The sequence below is a fragment of the Neofelis nebulosa genome, chromosome X (assembly GCF_028018385.1).
Source record: "Neofelis nebulosa isolate mNeoNeb1 chromosome X, mNeoNeb1.pri, whole genome shotgun sequence".
NCBI lineage: Eukaryota > Metazoa > Chordata > Mammalia > Carnivora > Felidae > Neofelis > Neofelis nebulosa.
In genome coordinates, this window is record NC_080800.1 from 113,148,995 (window position 1) to 113,166,834 (window position 17,840).

The 17,840-nt window shown below is 44.0% G+C and overlaps 1 protein-coding gene across 1 annotated transcript in view; it reads left to right on the plus strand.

Moving 5' to 3' along the window:
- Nucleotides 1-17,840, plus strand: part of LOC131502015 (transmembrane 9 superfamily member 2-like) — an 89,809-nt gene that overhangs the window by 69,048 nt on the left and 2,921 nt on the right. The window contains 4 exon segments of the mRNA XM_058712638.1: nucleotides 325-484; nucleotides 2,086-2,234; nucleotides 4,785-4,896; nucleotides 6,794-6,965. Of these exon segments, the coding sequence (XP_058568621.1) occupies nucleotides 325-484; nucleotides 2,086-2,234; nucleotides 4,785-4,896; nucleotides 6,794-6,965 (593 nt within the window).

Below are 17,840 nucleotides of genomic sequence, written 5' to 3' on the forward strand. Positions count from 1 at the left end.
ACAGAGAGAGACACAGCATGAACGGGGGAGGGGCAGAGAGAGAGGGAGACACAGAATCGGAAACAGGCTCCAGGCTCCGAGCCATCAGCCCAGAGCCTGACGCGGGGCTCGAACTCACGGACCGCGAGATCGTGACCTGGCTGAAGTCGGACGCTTAACCGACTGCGCCACCCAGGCGCCCCGAGATTTACTATTCTTTTAGGGTATAGCCTTATAATTTATTATATCCTTCTCACCAAAAGAACTTTCTGATATTCACCTCAAGTATGAGTTTAACATTTTCACGAAAGCATATTGCTTCCTGATGACTCTTTTTCTCCCCAGTGTCGTCTTTGCCGACCTCTTTTTTATGAACGTGATTCTTTGGGTGGAAGGTTCATCGGCTGCCATCTCCTTTGGTACTCTGATAGGGATTCTTGCAATGTGGTGTGGAATTTCAGTACCCCTAACATTTGTGGGTGCGTACTTTGGAGCCAAGAAAAAGGTAAATTTCTAACATACTGCTTTTGACCATTGACTGATGTCTGAAATAATACCTCAACGTGTATATTACTATACATGGAATGTGAAATGTACCATTGGAGAAAACTACGAAGAATAATCCTATTTATCTATTTCATCATTTATTTAAATGTTTATTTATTTTTGAGAGAGAGAGAGAGCATGAGCAGGGGAGGGGCAGAGAGAGAGGGAGACACAGAATCCGAAGCAGGCTCCAGGCTCTGAGCTGTCAGCACAGAGCCTGACACAGGGCTTGAACCACAGACCGTGAGATCATGACCTTAGCCGAAGTTGGACGCCTAACTGACTGAGCCACCTCAGCGCTCCTAGAATACTCCTTTTTAAAAATATTTTATTTTTAAGTAATCTATATACCCAGCATGGGGCTCGTACTCACAACCCCAGGATCGAGAGTCACACATTCTTCTGACTGAGCCAGCCAGGCATCCTGGGATAATCATTCCAGAATAAAAGATTTAAAAATTAACAAAAATGGAACCCAGTAACTCTTTAAAAGACATTCTTTAAAGTACTCCCCACTTTATAGGTTGTTTAAATTTCTGTCTCTGTTGGAGAAAATTAAAAGGATATATAGTAGTAGGAAGGCTGACTTTAACCGAGTCAGAAAAGTATACAGCAGGGGAGGAAAGCTAAGGTACAGTCTGAAAAATGGAACTGTTGAGTTTATAGATTTGAAGTTAGCTTATTGTACATATAGGGTAAAGGAGCAGGACACTGAAAAGACTACTCTGCAAAAGGAATGTATAAAGACATAGTGTGAGTTTGCACACTGTGTGCGAAGGGAGAAATCAGACAACACAAAACGGAAGCTGGAGGTCCACACAGAGCAGAAAAAAAGAAAAAATGTCTGAAAACTACCGACAGATTTTGAGGGAAATGCGTGAGACAAATTCTGAGACGACTTTTTGACATGTATTACTTCATATTGGAATAGGCACCACTAAATCTTGTCCAGTCTCTCCCTTGAAACTGACAGGAAACGATAAACATCCTTATTGCCTAGCTGTGTGCTTTCTAGTGTGGTGGCCACTGGCCACATGTGATTTTTGAGGGCCTGAAATGTGGCTACTTCCAAACTGGTATGTGCTGTGAGGAAGTGGAAAATACACAGTGGATTGCAGACAGAACAACAGCAGCCAAATAGAAAACATCTATTGACTACTTCTTTTTTTAAACAGTTTTTTTTTGATGTGTATTTATTTTTGAGAGAGAGAGAGAGCGTTGGAGAGACTGAGCCTCCCAGGTGCCCCTACTGAGTCCTTCTTATAGCAATGACACACGCAACTGAGAACATTTGTTAGATCCGATGAAATGGATTCACAAATTAATTCCACCTGTTTCTTTTTACTCTTTAAAATGCGGCTTCTAAAAAATTTAAAACTGCCTATGTGGCTTGCATTATCTTTCTATAGCACAGTGTTGGTCTAGCCTCTGCCCACATGACTGCTCTGGGAAGTGTTCTGTGTCCAGTTCCGATTCAGGATTCTGTCTTGTGATTATATGTCTATAAATTCACTTCAATTTCATGTCATTCTGATTTTCACCTGATTTCTCTTCGAGCAGTTTAGGTTTCCAGTTTGCACGAACCAGATTCCCCCTCACATTCCTCAGCAGAGTTTTTTTACGAAACCACTGTTTGGCATCATGATCGGTGGCATTTTACCTTTTGGCTGTGTTTTCATTCAACTCTTTCTCATTCTGAACAGTATTTGGTGAGTACGGTATCGTCACAACTCAAAACATCTTAATTGTTGATAAACGAAGTTTCCTATATTTCAAGGAGGTTAGAGTCTGGGTATGGCAAAACTTCATTTGCCTCTGGTTTTATCCAGGAAATAGCCCTCTGACCCCTGGGGTGGGGGGGACTTCCTAGGGAACTGAGACTTAATTCACAAGTTTTTAAAGACAGTTTTTGATGGAAATTTCTACGCAGGTTTCCTTTTTTAAAAGCAGTAACCTCTTTTTAAGCCTTTCCAGATGACTTACAAAGTTGGCTCACACCACACTTCTCCGAGCCTTCGCAGGGGGTGGGGCGGGGGGGGGGTGCTGTCCCTTGGAAGGAGGCACCTAAAGACCGGAAGAGGCAGCCGTGATGTGTATCTCTTTTCCATACCAACCTTCCATGCAAGAGTTCAGAGTTCCTCTGCTAAAAATACTTTGAAGACTTACAGCTTCAAAGACTTACTTTGAGCTGTAAGTCATGTTTTTCGGCTCTCCTTTCTGTCAACTGTTAGTTCTGGTGTCAGGATGCCTGCTCTTTCCTCACAGCTTTCCTCGTTTTATCTGCTGCTTTGAATCTGTTGGGGTTTAAGAATTCTGATAGCCGGGGCTCCTGGGTGGCTCAGTCGGTTAAGCGTTCGGCTCGGCTCAGGTCATGATCTCACAGTTTGCGAGTTCGAGCCCCGTGTCGGGCTCTGTGCTGACAGCTCAGAGCCTGGAGCCTGGTTTGGATTCTGTCTCCCTCTCTCTCTGCCCTGCTCACGCTCTGTCTCTCTCTCTCTCTCTCTCTCTCTCTCTCTCTCTCTCAAAAATAAATAAACATTAAAAAAAATCTCTAAAAAAAGAATTCTGATAACCAAGGGGCACCTGGGTGGCTCAGTCTGTTCAGTGACCGACTTTGGTTCAGGTCATGATCTCACGGTCCGTGGGTTTGAGCCCCACGACGGGCTCTGTGCTGACAGCTCAGAGCCTGGAGCCTGCTTTGGATTCTGTCTCTCCCTTTCTCTCTGCCCTCTCCTGCTCATGCTCTGTCTCTGTCTCTCTCAAAAATAAATACATATTAAAAAAAATGTTTTTTAAAGAATTCTGGCAACCGAGACAGAAACGCACGTAAGGTGAGAACCCAGGCTTTCCAAAGTGCGACAGTTTTTACTTGCAAAGCTCCAGGTCCGTGACAGCTATTTCAGTTTCTCCCAGTCCCTTTTTCCTTAATTCCTGATTCTTGACTGCATTCTGGTTTCAGGAGCTGGGCAAGTGGGGTGTCGCTGCAGAGGGAGTTTTGGAGATGGGGCAAAGGCCCCATAAAATCAAATGGAGTAGCCAGCTGTGTGTATTTCTAACACTTTCATCCCAAAGCAATCTTTCAGACAAAGCTTTCAAGTCCTCAAAAGTGAGGTTTAATCATGCACATTAATTGCTCACTTTTTAAACAGCATTGTGGCAAATTGGTTTAAAAGATAAGCAGTAAAATCTGTTACCTTGTCAGCAACGAAATATTTAACATGCTGCAAAATAGATTATGTAACTGTATTTTCCAGATGTTTTTGATGGGATAATTTTAAAGTGAAAACTAAAAGCTTCTTTGGACAAGTTAACTTTTGTTTCAATGAAAAAGAGGGTGCTTGCTGTGTACAACATTGTATATACTTATTATCTATATACATGATGCTCCCCAACCCCCATTCTTCGTCCTTGCAACCAGGTATATACTCTACACGAGATTTAAAAAAATTTTTAACGCTTATTTATTTTCAAGAGAGAGAGAGAGAGAGAGAGAGAGGCAGGCAGAGAGCAAGCGAGCAGTGGAAGGGCAGAGAAAGAAGGAGACACAGAATATGAAGCAGGCTCCAGGCTCTGAGCTGTCAGCACAGAGCCCGTTGCGGGCCTTGAACCCATGGACTGCAAGATCATTTCCTGAGCCGAAGTCAGATGCCCAACCGACTGAGCTACCCAGGTGCCCCTGACTCTGTGGGGTTTTTTTGGTTGTATAATGTATTTGCTGATATTTATGGCATTTAGAACCTTCCATTGCTAAAAAGAAAGCATGGCTTAAAGTGTGCGTGAAGAGGGGCGCCTGCGTGGCTCAGTCAGTTAAGCGTCCGACTCTTGATTTTGGATCAGGTCATGATCGCAGGGTCGTGCGATCGAGCCCTGCGTCAGGCTAAGCCTGCTTATGATTCTGTCTCTCTCTCCCTCTGGCCCTCTCCACCGCTTGCTTTCTCTCTCTCTCTCAAAAAACAAAACAACCATAAAATGTGCATGAAGAAAATGGTAGAGATACTGATGGTTCTTTAGTGAAAACTGAATTGCACGAGCAGAGAAATAGGGGTAAGTAGGAACATGGATTCGTACTGGAGGAGATCAGGCCAAACTCTGAAGCCACATTGGTCGGTCAGGGAATGGTTTCTGGATGTTGGATGGATCGATGAAGGTCTGGAGTGAATCTCTCAGGTTAGACAAACGTGACCGTCTCTTGTATTCATTTGGAATGGTCTTTCTGTGTATTGTGAAGTTAATTTTAAGGCTATCATTTTTATTTTCAGGTCTCATCAAATGTACTTCATGTTTGGCTTCCTTTTCTTGGTCTTTATAATTCTCCTGATCACCTGCTCAGAAGCTGCGGTTCTGCTGTGTTATTTCTACTTGTGTGCTGAGGTAAAGACCTAAGAAACGAATGCATCTTCTCCTTCCCAAACTCGCACTATTGGAAGTGGAAGCCTGTGTTGAGAAAGGAATTGAAGTACATGTTAACTGACTGGTTTCTACAACTTGGGATCAGTTTCATATTGTGTTTTCCTGATGACGCATGTTGATTTTGATGCAGCTTTGATGGAAAGTTAATGCTACTTTGGTGGAAAATCTAAACAGAAAGCAATTTCTCTCCGGCTAGTTACTATAATTGCTGCATGATATTCAGTTAACATAGAAAAGAGCAGGGAACTGATTTGATATTTAGACATACAAAAGATCTGGCTCAATTGGTGGTTTTTTTTTTTTTTTTTTTTTTTTTTGACAATTAAAGTTTTCACAGCTTGGGCCAGGATTGCATTTTATGGGTTTGAGATTGCTGCTAAAGGCCTTTTCTCTTACTTTTGGTTACCATGGGCAGAAGTAGTTTTGTTTACCCCACTGTACCCCCACTTTGTTTCTGATGTCCTTCTGGGTAACTAAGGTGGTAGTGAACATTATTTTCTTAAATCCCCAAAATCCCTCTTGTTTTGGTAGTTAAATGTGACTCTCTAAACGTAACAATAGAGAGTTTTGGGAATGAGGATCATATACATGATGTTCTTAGAGCATTTTCTTCTTGAGCTACAAGTATAAGGGTGAAAAAATTAGAATTTTGTATATATTATATTCAGCTTCTCAGTTCTACGGTGTATTTTTTGTCACAGAAAACCCGCAACAATAGTGAATGAAGTATATACTCACAGGCAGATGATGTGTATATTTCTGTTTCTTAGAAGTGTTTTGAAGGCCCCCAAGACCACCCACATGTCTGGTGGTTCACTGGAAAGACTCGTGGGACTCAGCATACAGATGCACGCCTGGCTAGGGCTTAATATAGCCAGAGGACACACAACAGGATCAGCAAGGGGAAAAGACACAGGTGGAACCTGGAGAAATCCACGTCTAGTCTTCCTGTGCTTTTTCTTTTCCATGAGGGGACACACCAATTACGTTCCCTTTTTCAGCGATAAAAAATATAGTCATATATGTGCAATGTTTCTGCCCAGGGAAGCCCATTAGAGACTTCACATGCAAGGTTTTTACTGGGAGCTGGTCACATAGGCATCCTCTGCCTAGCAATTACAACAATTCCAGACCCCCAAAAGGAAAGCATGTGTTCACCGTAAATCACACTGTTCTTACGGCCTAGGTATAGCCAACACGTCTTATCAGTCAGGGGATGATTAAATGCCGAATTCTCAGATATAAGCCAAGGGCCAACCTTGCAAGCAGGCCCTTCTAAAGATAGCAACTTCAGACCTGCTATGTTAACTCTTTTCTGCACTGTAGGTTCCCTTGGCCCTTGACCACAGTGCCTTTACAGTAAAATGAGCATCAGTTGGAGCCGTGGGGAAGGGTGAGGCAAACCTGTGTATTGACCTCAGTCATGCCCCCATGGGTCCTGAATTCAGCTGGGTGAGACAAATCCCATTCACCATAAAGCTCTATATGCAGTTTCTGTACTAACCTTTGTCTACCTGGCCTGAAACATCAATTCAGGCCCAGCTCCTGCCAGTAAATTGAAGCTGACCCGAAAGCCTTCCAAGGCTGAGGCAGTGTCATGACAGAAAGGATGCGTGCATTACAAGTACGGTCTCCGAGGGCACACGTGGTCCCCCTGGAAACAGGGAGTTTATCAATGTTAAGGCACCCCAAGCAGAACGTACATTAGTCCGACGGTTTCTTATAAAACTTCCCCTTGGATTTCTTCTAATCCATAATCTAATGGAGCCTGTTTCATGTGGTTTGTTATCACAATAATTGCTAACCCGTTTAGAGTTAGGTTTCACCTAAAGTGATTTTTTTCTACTTCTTTTTGCAGGATTATCACTGGTGGTGGAGAGCCTTTTTCACTAGCAGTTTTACAGCTGTTTACCTTTTGATATATACAGTTCATTACTTCTTCGCCAAACTTCAAATCACAGGCACGGCAAGCGCCATTTTGTATTTTGGGTACACGATGGTCATGGTCCTGATTTTCTTCCTTTTCACAGGTAACCACAGAATGACTTCATGCATTTCACACTCTCTGAAGAGACTTGGAGATAATAATGTGATAAGCATCAATTAACGACTAATGGAAGGAATAGGGAACAAAGTCATCATGTTCATTTTTATGCTTTGGGGATAAAAGATTGTAAAGCCTGGGGAACCAGAGGGACCTGATGTACTTAGCTTCAAGATTGTCCCTTGTGAATGTTTCTAAACAGTAGGGATGTGTTCCAAAGCACATAAAGGGTTATGTGTAATCACCTTTGAATAGCCTCCAAGCATAAAAATGAACTGACTTGAATAAATTTTAAATTAGCAAAAGTAGATGAAGCAAATGTGTGGCCATATAAGCAATTAGATGTGAGGGACAAGATGTATACTCCCCAGGATTACTCATTTGGGGTTGTTATTTGGGTTCAAGATGTGACAGCAGCCTTTCTGTAGATGAAGGCTTGTTGAAGTACGTGACAAAATGGAGTGGTTTATAAAATGATCCGGTTAAGGAAATTATGAGGTCAGAGAGCTTGGAACCCTTTTCAGTACAAGTGAGGCAGTGTTCCATCTCTATCTGCCTCACGTTTTTAAAAAAAGAGTTTATTATTTTATATTTTATTTTTTTAGATGTTATTTTTAAGTAATCTCGATACCCAATGTGGGGCTTGAACTCACAACCCCGAGGTCAAGCGTCACAAGCTCTTGGGGCACCTGGGTGGCTCAGTCAGTTGGGCTTCTGACTTCGTCTCAGGTTATGATCTCGTGGTTTGTGGGTTCTAGTCATCAGTGTGTCCACTATACTGACAGCTCGGAGCCCCGAGCCTGCTTCGGATTCTGTGTTTCCCTCTCTCTGTCCCTCCCCCACTTGCGCTCTGTCTGTCTCTCTCTCTCAAAAGTGAATAAATGTTAAAAAAATTAAAAAAGAGTCGCATGCTCTTATGACTGAGCCAACCAGGCACCCATCTACCTGCTTCCCTTAAAAAAAAAAATGTTGTACTTATTTTTGAAAGAGAGAGAGAGAGAGAGAGAGCGAGCACAAGCGGGGGAGGGGCAGAGGGAGAGGGGGACAGAGGATCCAAAGCAGGCTCCATGCTGACAGCAGCAAGCCCGATGTGGGACTGGAACTCACAAACTGCGAGATCATGACCTGAGCCGGTCGGATGCTCGTCAACCGACTGAGCCATCCGGGCACCCCATACTTTTTCTTCATTTTAAGTTCTAGTTTTAGCTCAAGTCACAGGTCATTTTGACAAATTTTAAGTTACTGTCTCGGATTTTAAGTCTCAGGTTCAACAAATGTGTAAAAATCCACAGTGGAAACTTGTCAGAAATCCAAGCCGAGAGGGGCGCCTGGGTGGCTCAGTTGGTTAAGTGTCCAATTCTTGGTTTTGGCTCAGGTCGTGATCTCACAGTTCATGGGATCGAGCCCCATGACAGGCTCTGTGCTGATAGCCTGGAGCCTGCTTGGGATTCTCTCTCTCTCTCTCTCTCTCTCTCTCTCTCTGCTTCTCTCCTGTGTGCGTGTGCACTCTCTCTCTCTCTGTAAAAAGAAATAAACTTAAAAAAAAAAAAAGAAATCAAAGTCCTGAGACAGGTGTAAATGTCACCGGAGAAACCAAGGCATCTCGGTGGCGGCTCCTTTTTGATACCGTATTACCCGTGAGCTGCCGGTCTCAACCCCTCGGTACACAGAAGGCTGTGCAGACTTCCTCTCATCTCTCAGCCACTGGACATTCTACACCCCTCGTGTCTTCTGTTTTGGATTTGTCCCCCAGGGACTGACTGGCTTTTATATTTGGGCGATATGGAGTTGGCTGTGTTGAGCACGGTAATTTCAGGCTTCTGTTTTCTTCATTACCTAGCACTTTGACTCCGGTTGCTTTTTTTCTGGAAGCCTCGTATTACAACAGCTTCTTTCCGAAGGTAGGTGGAATCCCGAATGGTCACACTGCGGGCAGAAATCTTCTCCCATTGGTTGGCTCCACCGTTTGCGGTGTCATCTGTCACCCTCCCCCCGAATTCTGATTCGTGAAGGTTCCCGGTGATTTGCCAGATCCAGTGGCCTTTCTCTAGCCGTCACCCTCCTTGGCTTCTGCAACTCACTCCCCAACACCTATTCTGTGGAAGTCTCTCAGTGTGATTTGTGTCATGTTCCTTGTGCCCCTCTGGGCTTTCTTTTGCTTCCCTTCCCCTATCCTGTCACCTACCTCTAGCCTTTATCCAAGCTTCAGTCTTCAGCATTTCAGTCTCCTCTTTGTACCGCCTCCCTGGCGGAGCCCGTTCGGTCCTGTGGCTTTGTTTACCTCCTCGATGGCGACAGCTCCCGAGTCAGGAATTCTTTTTTTTTTTTTTAATTTTTTTTTTCAACGTTGTTTATTTATTTTTGGGACAGAGAGAGACAGAGCACGAACGGGGGAGGGGCAGAGAGAGAGGGAGACACAGAATCGGAAACAGGCTCCAGGCTCCGAGCCATCAGCCCAGAGCCTGACGCGGGGCTCGAACTCACAGACCGCGAGATCGTGACCTGGCTGAAGTCGGACGCTTAACCGACTGCGCCACCCAGGTGCCCCTCCCGAGTCAGGAATTCTTAACATAGCCCTTTCATGCCTGATAGCCGATTAAACTTCCCTAGTCATGCTTCTTCGGAAGTTTCTTATCTTTGTTCATTCTGCCCACCTCTTGCTTTTGGTCTTGGTCGAGGCCTTTGTTCCCTGATGCCAGAATTGCTCCGACAGCCTCCTATTCAGTTGGCTGGACCCAAGTCTCTTCTTTCTAGCCCACTCCGCACAATACCTGATGGTGAACTTCTGTCGTTTTTTTCATTATATTAATGCAATTCGGTCCAAGATTAATTTTAATATGTCAACACATATTTATAGAATGCTTACACTATGCCGGGTGCTGGGGACATAGGGGTGAAGAAGACATAGGGGTCCCATGTTTTTGTGGACCTTATATTCTAATGCAGGGAGACAAGCAATTATTAGTTGGATGAGCTTCATGGAAGAAATGATGTTAAAGAAGAGGTGGGTGGTCAACTGTTCCAAGCAGAGGTGACAGTGTGTTCAGAAGTCTTGACATAGGAAGGAATTTGACATCTTCAAAGAACACAGAGAAGCTTAGGATGGCGTTAGAGGGAGGGGGGCTCTGGGAGACAATAGTGATGTTAGAGAGGTAAGGAGGGGTCAGATCTTACAAGGGTCTTAGAAAATATATTAAAGAATTTAGATCTTATTAGAGGAGCCATAGGAAGTTCAGGGAGTTTAAACAAGGGACTAATGTGATTGTATCATTCTTCTAATTAAATGTTTGTTTATTTTTGAGAGAGAGAGAGAAAGAGCGACCAGGGGAGGGGCAGAGAGAGAGGGAGACAGAGGATCTGAAGCAGGCTCCGTGCTGACAGCAGAGAGCCTGATGAGGGGCTTGAACTCATGAACCATGAGATCACGACCTGAGCTGAAGCCGGACACTCAACCGACTGAGCCACCCAGGCGCCCGTCATTCTTCTAATTAGAAAACTTTAATAGTGACATATGTCCTTGTCTATCAAGGGTAAACTGACCTTGGGGGTTGGGCCCCTGTTCTGCCTACTCAGTGTATTTTCTAAGCCTCCTCCAGACTGTTTGAGCATGGAATTGGAATCTCCTTGAGAACAGGGACTATGTCTTATGCCTATTTTGTATCCTTCATTGTGCAAAGCACATGTTTCTTCTTGACTTGTGTAGAGTGTGAAAGAGAGGAGATACAATTATGGCGTGATGTTTCCATATCTTTTTTAAAAATTACATCATAGGGATGAGAAACCTCCCGGGTAAATTCTGGTTATCGTTCCTATCAGAAAAAACATTAGTAAAATTATGAAGTGTGTTTTTGACGTCTATTTTCTAGAATTGTTTTTTAAGAATCCCTGTCTGCTCACAGACCTGTAAATGGCATCTCCTTACATTTCATCATCATATAGTTTTTTCCTGTTGAATTGCTTTTATTTTTTCATTATCATTGTATCTTGAGGTTCACGGCAGGAAGCAGGTCTTATTGTCTATGTTCATGTTGTTTCACTTTTGAGGAAGGCATCCTCAATTAAATCATTAGTCTTGAGAATATAGATGTACACAAGAGTACGGTTATTAATTGCTGATTACTCTTTCTTGCTGTAGACACATGCTTCTGAAAGTGATTTTTTTATTAAAAAAATTTGTTTCTAATGTTTATTTATTTTTGACAGAGAGAGAGAGAGAGAGAGAGAGAGAGAGAACGTGAGCGGGGGAGGGGCAGAGAGAGAGGGAGACACAGACTCCGAAGCAGGCTCCAGGCTCCGAGCTGGCAGCACAGAGCCCAACGCGGGGCTCGAACTCACAAACCGCGAGATCATGACCCGAGCGGAAGTCGGATGCTCAACCGACTGAGCCACCCAGGCGCCCCTGAAAGTGATTTTTTTTTAATGGCAACTTGGAAATTAGCAGTGTCCACTCATGGTAAAAAATGCTGAGGAGTTTCACACTCATTTAGAATAATTATGCATTCATCCGAAGCTATTCCTTGCGATCACCACATTTATCTTTGGTATTTGGATTCATCTGTGTCATCACAGCAGAAGGCTAGGACTTCACAGCTGTCATCTTTTAATATTGAGTATTGTGACTCTAGGGAAGACTCTTTATACACTAAGTCTATTTCCATGTTGCTACAAATCCTTTATTTTTATTTATTTATGTATTTATTATTTTATGTTATTTATTTTTTAATTTTTTAAACATGTTTATTTGTTTTTGAGAAAGAGAGAGACAGTGTGAGCAAGGGAGGGGGGCAGAGGGAGGGAGACACAGAATCGGAAGCAGGCTCCAGGCCCTGAGCTGATGCGGGGCTCAAACTCACAAACCGTGAGATCATGACCTGAGCTGAAGTTGGATGCTTAACTGACTGAGCCACCCAGGTGCCCCTATTATTTTAATTTTAATTAATTAATTAATTAATTAATTTATTTTAAAGTTTATTTATTTTTGAGACAGAGAGAGAGACAGAGCATGAACGGGGGAGGGGCAGAGAGAGAAAGAGAGCCATCAGCCCAGAGCCCGACACGGGGCTCGAACTCACGGACCGCGAGATCATGACCTGAGCTGAAGTCGGATTCTTAACCGACTGAGCCACCCAGGCGCCCCTATTATTTTAATTTTTAAATTGTTTTATTTATTTTTGAGAGAATGCAAGCAGGGGAGGGGCAGGGAGAGGGGGACAGAGGATCCAAAGTGGTCTCCGTGCTGACAGCAGTGAGCCCGATGTAGGTCTTGAACTCATGAACTGTGAGATTATGACCTGAGCCGAACTTAGGCCCTCAACCGACTGAGCCACCCAGGTGCCCCTTTATTTATTTTTTAAAAATGTATTTATTTAAGTAATCTCTACATCCAACATGGGCCTCAAACTCATGACCCTGAGATCAAGAGTCACACAGTCTACTGACTGAGCCAGCCAGGCACCCCAAATAAGTTAAAGGCTTAAGAAAATGAATTGAAATAATAGATTTTTATATTGATAGGAAGGACAGAAGATCACAATAACCAGTTAAGATCTAACCTTAGGATTCCTTCTCTAAAAGTCTATAGTGCTATGTTGTATTATAATGTATAGCCTAATGTAAACCTGGCTTCCATGGATATTGGGTAGTAAATGAAATATTTTATGTGATGATGTATATTTTAGGCAAGCAATGAAAAATGCTTTCATTTAGCCACAATCTATTATTCAGCCATTGAGAGCAGTGGTTCTCAACTAGGGGTGAATTTGCCCCTAGGGAACATTTAGCAATATCTGGAGACTTTTTTTTTTAGTTTTTTAAAAATGTTTATTTATTTTTGAGAGAGAGAGAGAGAGAGAGAGAAGGAGACAGAGTGAGTGGGGGAGGGGCAGTGAGAGAGCGAGGGAGACACAGAATCTGAAGCAGGCTCCAGGCTCTGAGCTGTCAGTGCAGAGCCCGACGTGAGGCTTGAACTCACCGATTGTGAGATCATGACCCGAGCTGAAGTCGGATGCTTCACCGACTGAGCCACCCAGGTGCCCTTGCAGACATTTTTGATTGTCATGACTGGGAGGTTGGTAGTGACATCTAGTGGGTGGGGGCCAGGGATTCTGCTAACCATCCTACTATGTGCAGACCAGCCCTCTACCGCAAAGAATTATCTGGCCCCAAATGCCCAACAGTGCCACCGTTAAGAAACCCTGGTCTAGAGTGAACTATTTCTGAACCTCACTTTTACCTGGGAGTTGATGCTATTTTCAAAAGACAATTTTGATCGTCTCAGGAATCAAGATTATGTTTAGAATCTGAGACTCCGAACCACCAATCACTGTGTGGTGTTGAAGCCAGTGTGGTACAAGGAGCGTTTGAGACCCAGAAGAAGTGTCAGCCAGGTGCAGAGTGCCTTTCTGGTGGCTTTCTCACTAAGTGTCTGTGCTTTGAATGTATTTCTATTCATTAAAAGAGCCTCACAACGCTCAATATGTTTTGAGAGTTTCTACTGTGTAATAGTTTATCAGTGTAAGATGAAATATCCTGAAGGAAAAGTCCAATTACCTCAACACACAAATGTTAGCTCTAGTGGGCCTTTTGTATTTTACGACACCAAGTTGTCTCCGCCTTAGTAAAGTTTTCGGCTCTAAAGGCCAAAAAATCAAAAAAAGGGATAAAGACGTATTAATGCTAATTGTTAACCGACAAACAAATATTTATTAAGCTTCTATGGGCTTGGCGATGTGCTAATAGGGAATACGGAAACACAGATCTGAGACTATTTTTTGTTGAGTTGACTATGTACCAACTGTTGGCATATATTTATCTCACTTAATTTTCACCTAATTGTCTAATTGTCACGACGTGTTAAGTCATGTAAGTCCCATTGTATGGGTGAGGAAACTGAGACCCAGAGAGATTAAGTGACTTGTTCAAAGTCACTCACCTAGTACGCGTTGGAGCTATGATTCAGTCAAACCCAGGTTGGTCTGACTCCAAAGCTCATTCTCTTAAATACAACTCTGCATGTCCTCTTCAAGAGAGAGACTCTCCTTGGGCGGAGGCCAAACCAACAACGGAAGAATGCCCACGGACTCTCCTCTGTGGTCCTCTGTTTGACCAGGTAGATTGCTCTTAATCGGGAGAGCTGATCGGCGCACGTAAGACAATACAATATCGCCCTCGGGAATCCATGATGAAAACACAGTATCTCAAGTGTTTCCCATGCCCTTTTGACCCTTCTTTCAAAAAAATAGAGGCACAAAAAACAAACAAAAAAATAGAGGCACATTCTTCTAGTTTTTCCTCTGGAATAGTTTCATTACTTCTTCAGTCCCAGCTCATTTTGATTTCAACTTACATTTTATGGCCCTAAATGCTAAGTGCTGTAGAAATGAGCAGGACAGAGTCCCGTCGATTCTCAAGGCTATCGAAAACTTCCGGCTCCCATTGTTTTTCCCAGCGCAAGTGGTTGCTGGCCTCCTCCAGCTCTGGGCCCCTAGTAGCCGGTATTCCTCTAGTTTGGAAGGGAAGTGTTCCTTTTCCCCGGAGGGAAGCAGAATCTGCATTCTCTGGCATTCTCGTATCGTGTATTTTACATTCTCTGGCATCGCATACCTGAACTGATGTCTACTCCCTCCACCCCAAGCTTTTTGTGTCCACCTGGTGCTTATTCTTCGAGGTCTTTCTGCACAAAGCAGTTCATGGTCACCTCAACCTGTATTGATCTCCCTGACCTGGAACAGTCGGACAGGGTTGGCTTTGAACTCCAGCTGTATTGCTTATTGGCTGGGTGTTGTGAGGCCAGTCAACGGGCTGTCTGAGCCTCTCTTTCCTCGCAGAGTGGGGAAAATCCTAGTACTTACCTCGGAGACTTCAACTCAATCTGATCGCACATGTAAGCACTTAACCCAGGGCTGAGCATGTAAGTATTTAGGACACAGCAGATATGCTCATCATTATTAGCATTATTATCATCATTATTGTCATCGTCATGAACTACAAGTTTGGTCGTCTCATTCTCTGGCTTATGTGCCTTCGTTGGCTCCCAGGCGCCTGCCTGATCGAATCCAAACTTCTTAACTCGGCATTCCCTATTTGGCTCTCACCTACTTTTTCTCCTATATGCCGTCTTTGGTGTTCCCTTAATTCGTACTTTTTTTTTAATTTTTGAAAAATATATTCAAAGTTTATTTATTTATTTTTAAGTAATCTCTCTTCCCAACATGGGGCTCAAACTCACGACCCCAAGATCGAGTCGTGTGTGCTTCTGAGCCAGCCAGGCTCCCCAGTGTTCCTTTCGTTCTTTGATGACACATCCTTAATGTCCCAATTCTTCTGCCATGGTTCTCGCTGTTCCTTAACACTGCCGGGGTTTAAGTGTTCCAGGCCTTTATGGGTACTTTTTGCTCTGTCTCAAATAGCTGTCTCCCATCCTCCAATGCCCCTGAGTCCTGCTTTAGAGTATCTTCTCTGTGATGCCCTCTCCAAATTCTTGCCATTCATTCAAGAAGTATATATTGAATACCTACTGTGCGTCAGTCCTTAGAGGCCGGGACTTTAGCCGTGAGCAAAACTTTATATAACGGGATAAAAATCTCTACCCTCGTGGAGCTTACATTGCTATGCAGTTCATTCAAACGGTTCAGTTTAACAAACGAGTGCTGTCTGCCTACAACGTGTTCAGCACTATGCTGAGCACTGGGGGTACAAAACTGAGCAAGGCTTAACCCCTAGCCTTACGGCTATAGTCTGGAGAGAGAAGACCTCCAAATAGATCATTTCCATGCATTGTGGCAAGTTGCCTAGTAGAGTGAAGCCCAGGCTTTTGTGAAAGCCCCGAACAGGGCCTCCCAGCTCAGGCATAGGTGGTGGGGGGAGCGAAGGAGATCAGAAAAAGTTTTGCTGGAGAAAGTGATAGAGTGGAGTCTTGAGGGAAGACTGAGTCTTAACAGGGTGAAGGGGGAACTGACAGGCTGAGCAAGGCATGGTATGTGGAGATCTATAGGTAACTTTGGGCTGCCGGAGTTTGAAATGTAAGACATGGGTGGGGCGCCTGGGTGGCTCAGTTGGTTGAGCGTCCGACTTCGGCTCAGGTCATGATCTCGCAGTCTGTGGGTTCGAGCCCCGCGTCGGGCTGTATGCTGACAGCTCAGAGCCAGGAGCCTGCTTCGGATTCTGTGTCTCCCTCTCTCTCTGACCCTCCCCTGCTCATGCTCTGTCTCTCTCTCTCTCTCTCTCTCTCTCTCTCTCTCTCTCTCTGTCAAAAATAAATAAACATTAAAAAAAAAAAAAGAAATTTAAGACATGGGATGGCAAGTGGCAAGAACAAGTCCTAAAGAAGTAGGGTAGGGCCCAGTCCTGGAGGGCTTCGTGTGCCAACCCTAAGGAGTTGGAATTTTTATATCCAGTCGTCGTTTTCAAATGTGGGTGTGCATCCCATTCATTTGTGAAAATTATTTAAAACCAATATATCTGATGCCCGTGGCCCATCGCACAGCCCTGAATCAGAATCCTTGCTGATGTTTATTTTTAACAGCTTAAAAGGTTTCTCCTACACTCCAGAGTTTGAGTGCTTCTGCTATGGGAAACAATGTAAGGTTTTAAGTAGAGGCATGGTAATCAAAATTGTGCTTTGGAAATCTCACCGTCACTCTGACAGAGTGGAAGATAGATTTGAGAGGGAGAGAGAGAGAAAGAGAGAGATTGGAGGTAGAGACAAGCCGAGAGAGTTTTCTAGATGAGAGATGAAAAGGATGTGGCTGGAGGCCCAGTCGCTGTGCAGTTGGGCAGACGGATGGAGGGGGTGATTCCAAAGGTCATAAGTAGTTGGAACTGGCAGGTCTTGGTGATGTGGATCCACAAGATGTGGATGCAAATGAAGAAGGATTTAACGTGTTGTCTATGTAAGTAGAGATAGGAGTGTGTAGACATCACCTGAGATCAGTCCCTACAAGAGCCCTTGTCTGTCCTTCCCATTGGCCAGCAAGGGCCAGGCCCGGGGAGAGTGCTTCATGAATACTGAATCAAACATGGCTGAAGGGAGTCACGACCCTCAAGACTCTCTTCTCCAAACAAGCTTTCTCTTCATTCCTTCGTGCAACGCACGGCCTTAATTCCAACTTGAGGAAAAGCTTTTGTCTGCATGGTTTACTCAGTGCTGCACATTCTTAAATTAATGTGTATTGGAATTTAGCGCCCACCGTGGCTGTGGGAAGACCCTTTAAAGGTTGGTTATATTGAGTAGAATGTGCTAGGACTGCAATTAGGCAAAAGACAAGGGGAAAAATGGGCTTCTCTGCTTGTCTTGGAGTGCCTCATCAAGATTCTGTGGTGAGATTGCCTTTTTCTTATGTATCCCCTGACCTAACGGTAAAAGGTTATGAAGCTTAGAAAGAAACCAGGACGTTTCTCGTATTGCTTTAGTACTTTCTCTGACCTGAGGCAAAAGTAGACAGAGACACTGAAGTGATCGTTCTCTCCCTTTTTGGCCCGTCTCTGTTTTTCTACCTTCAAATTGTGCTACACGCAATTGAGTTGTAGAAAAAAAATTTTTTTTAATTTTCTCCAGATCCTTTTAAGTTATTTTTTCAATTGTGTGGTTCAGTGACCTTCAGAAGAGAAATTTCCCCACCTCTCTTTATACTTAATTATGTTTGCTTACATATAATGAAGGAAGGTAGGAAGGCAGGCAGGCTAGTCCAGAGGTTCTTTTTTTAAAGAATTTCTTTTAGGGGCGCCTGGGTGGCGCAGTCGGTTGGGCGTCCGACTTCAGCCAGGTCACGATCTCGCGGTCCGTGGGTTCGAGCCCCGCGTCAGGCTCTGGGCTGATGGCTCGGAGCCTGGAGCCTGTTTCCGATTCTGTGTCTCCCTCTCT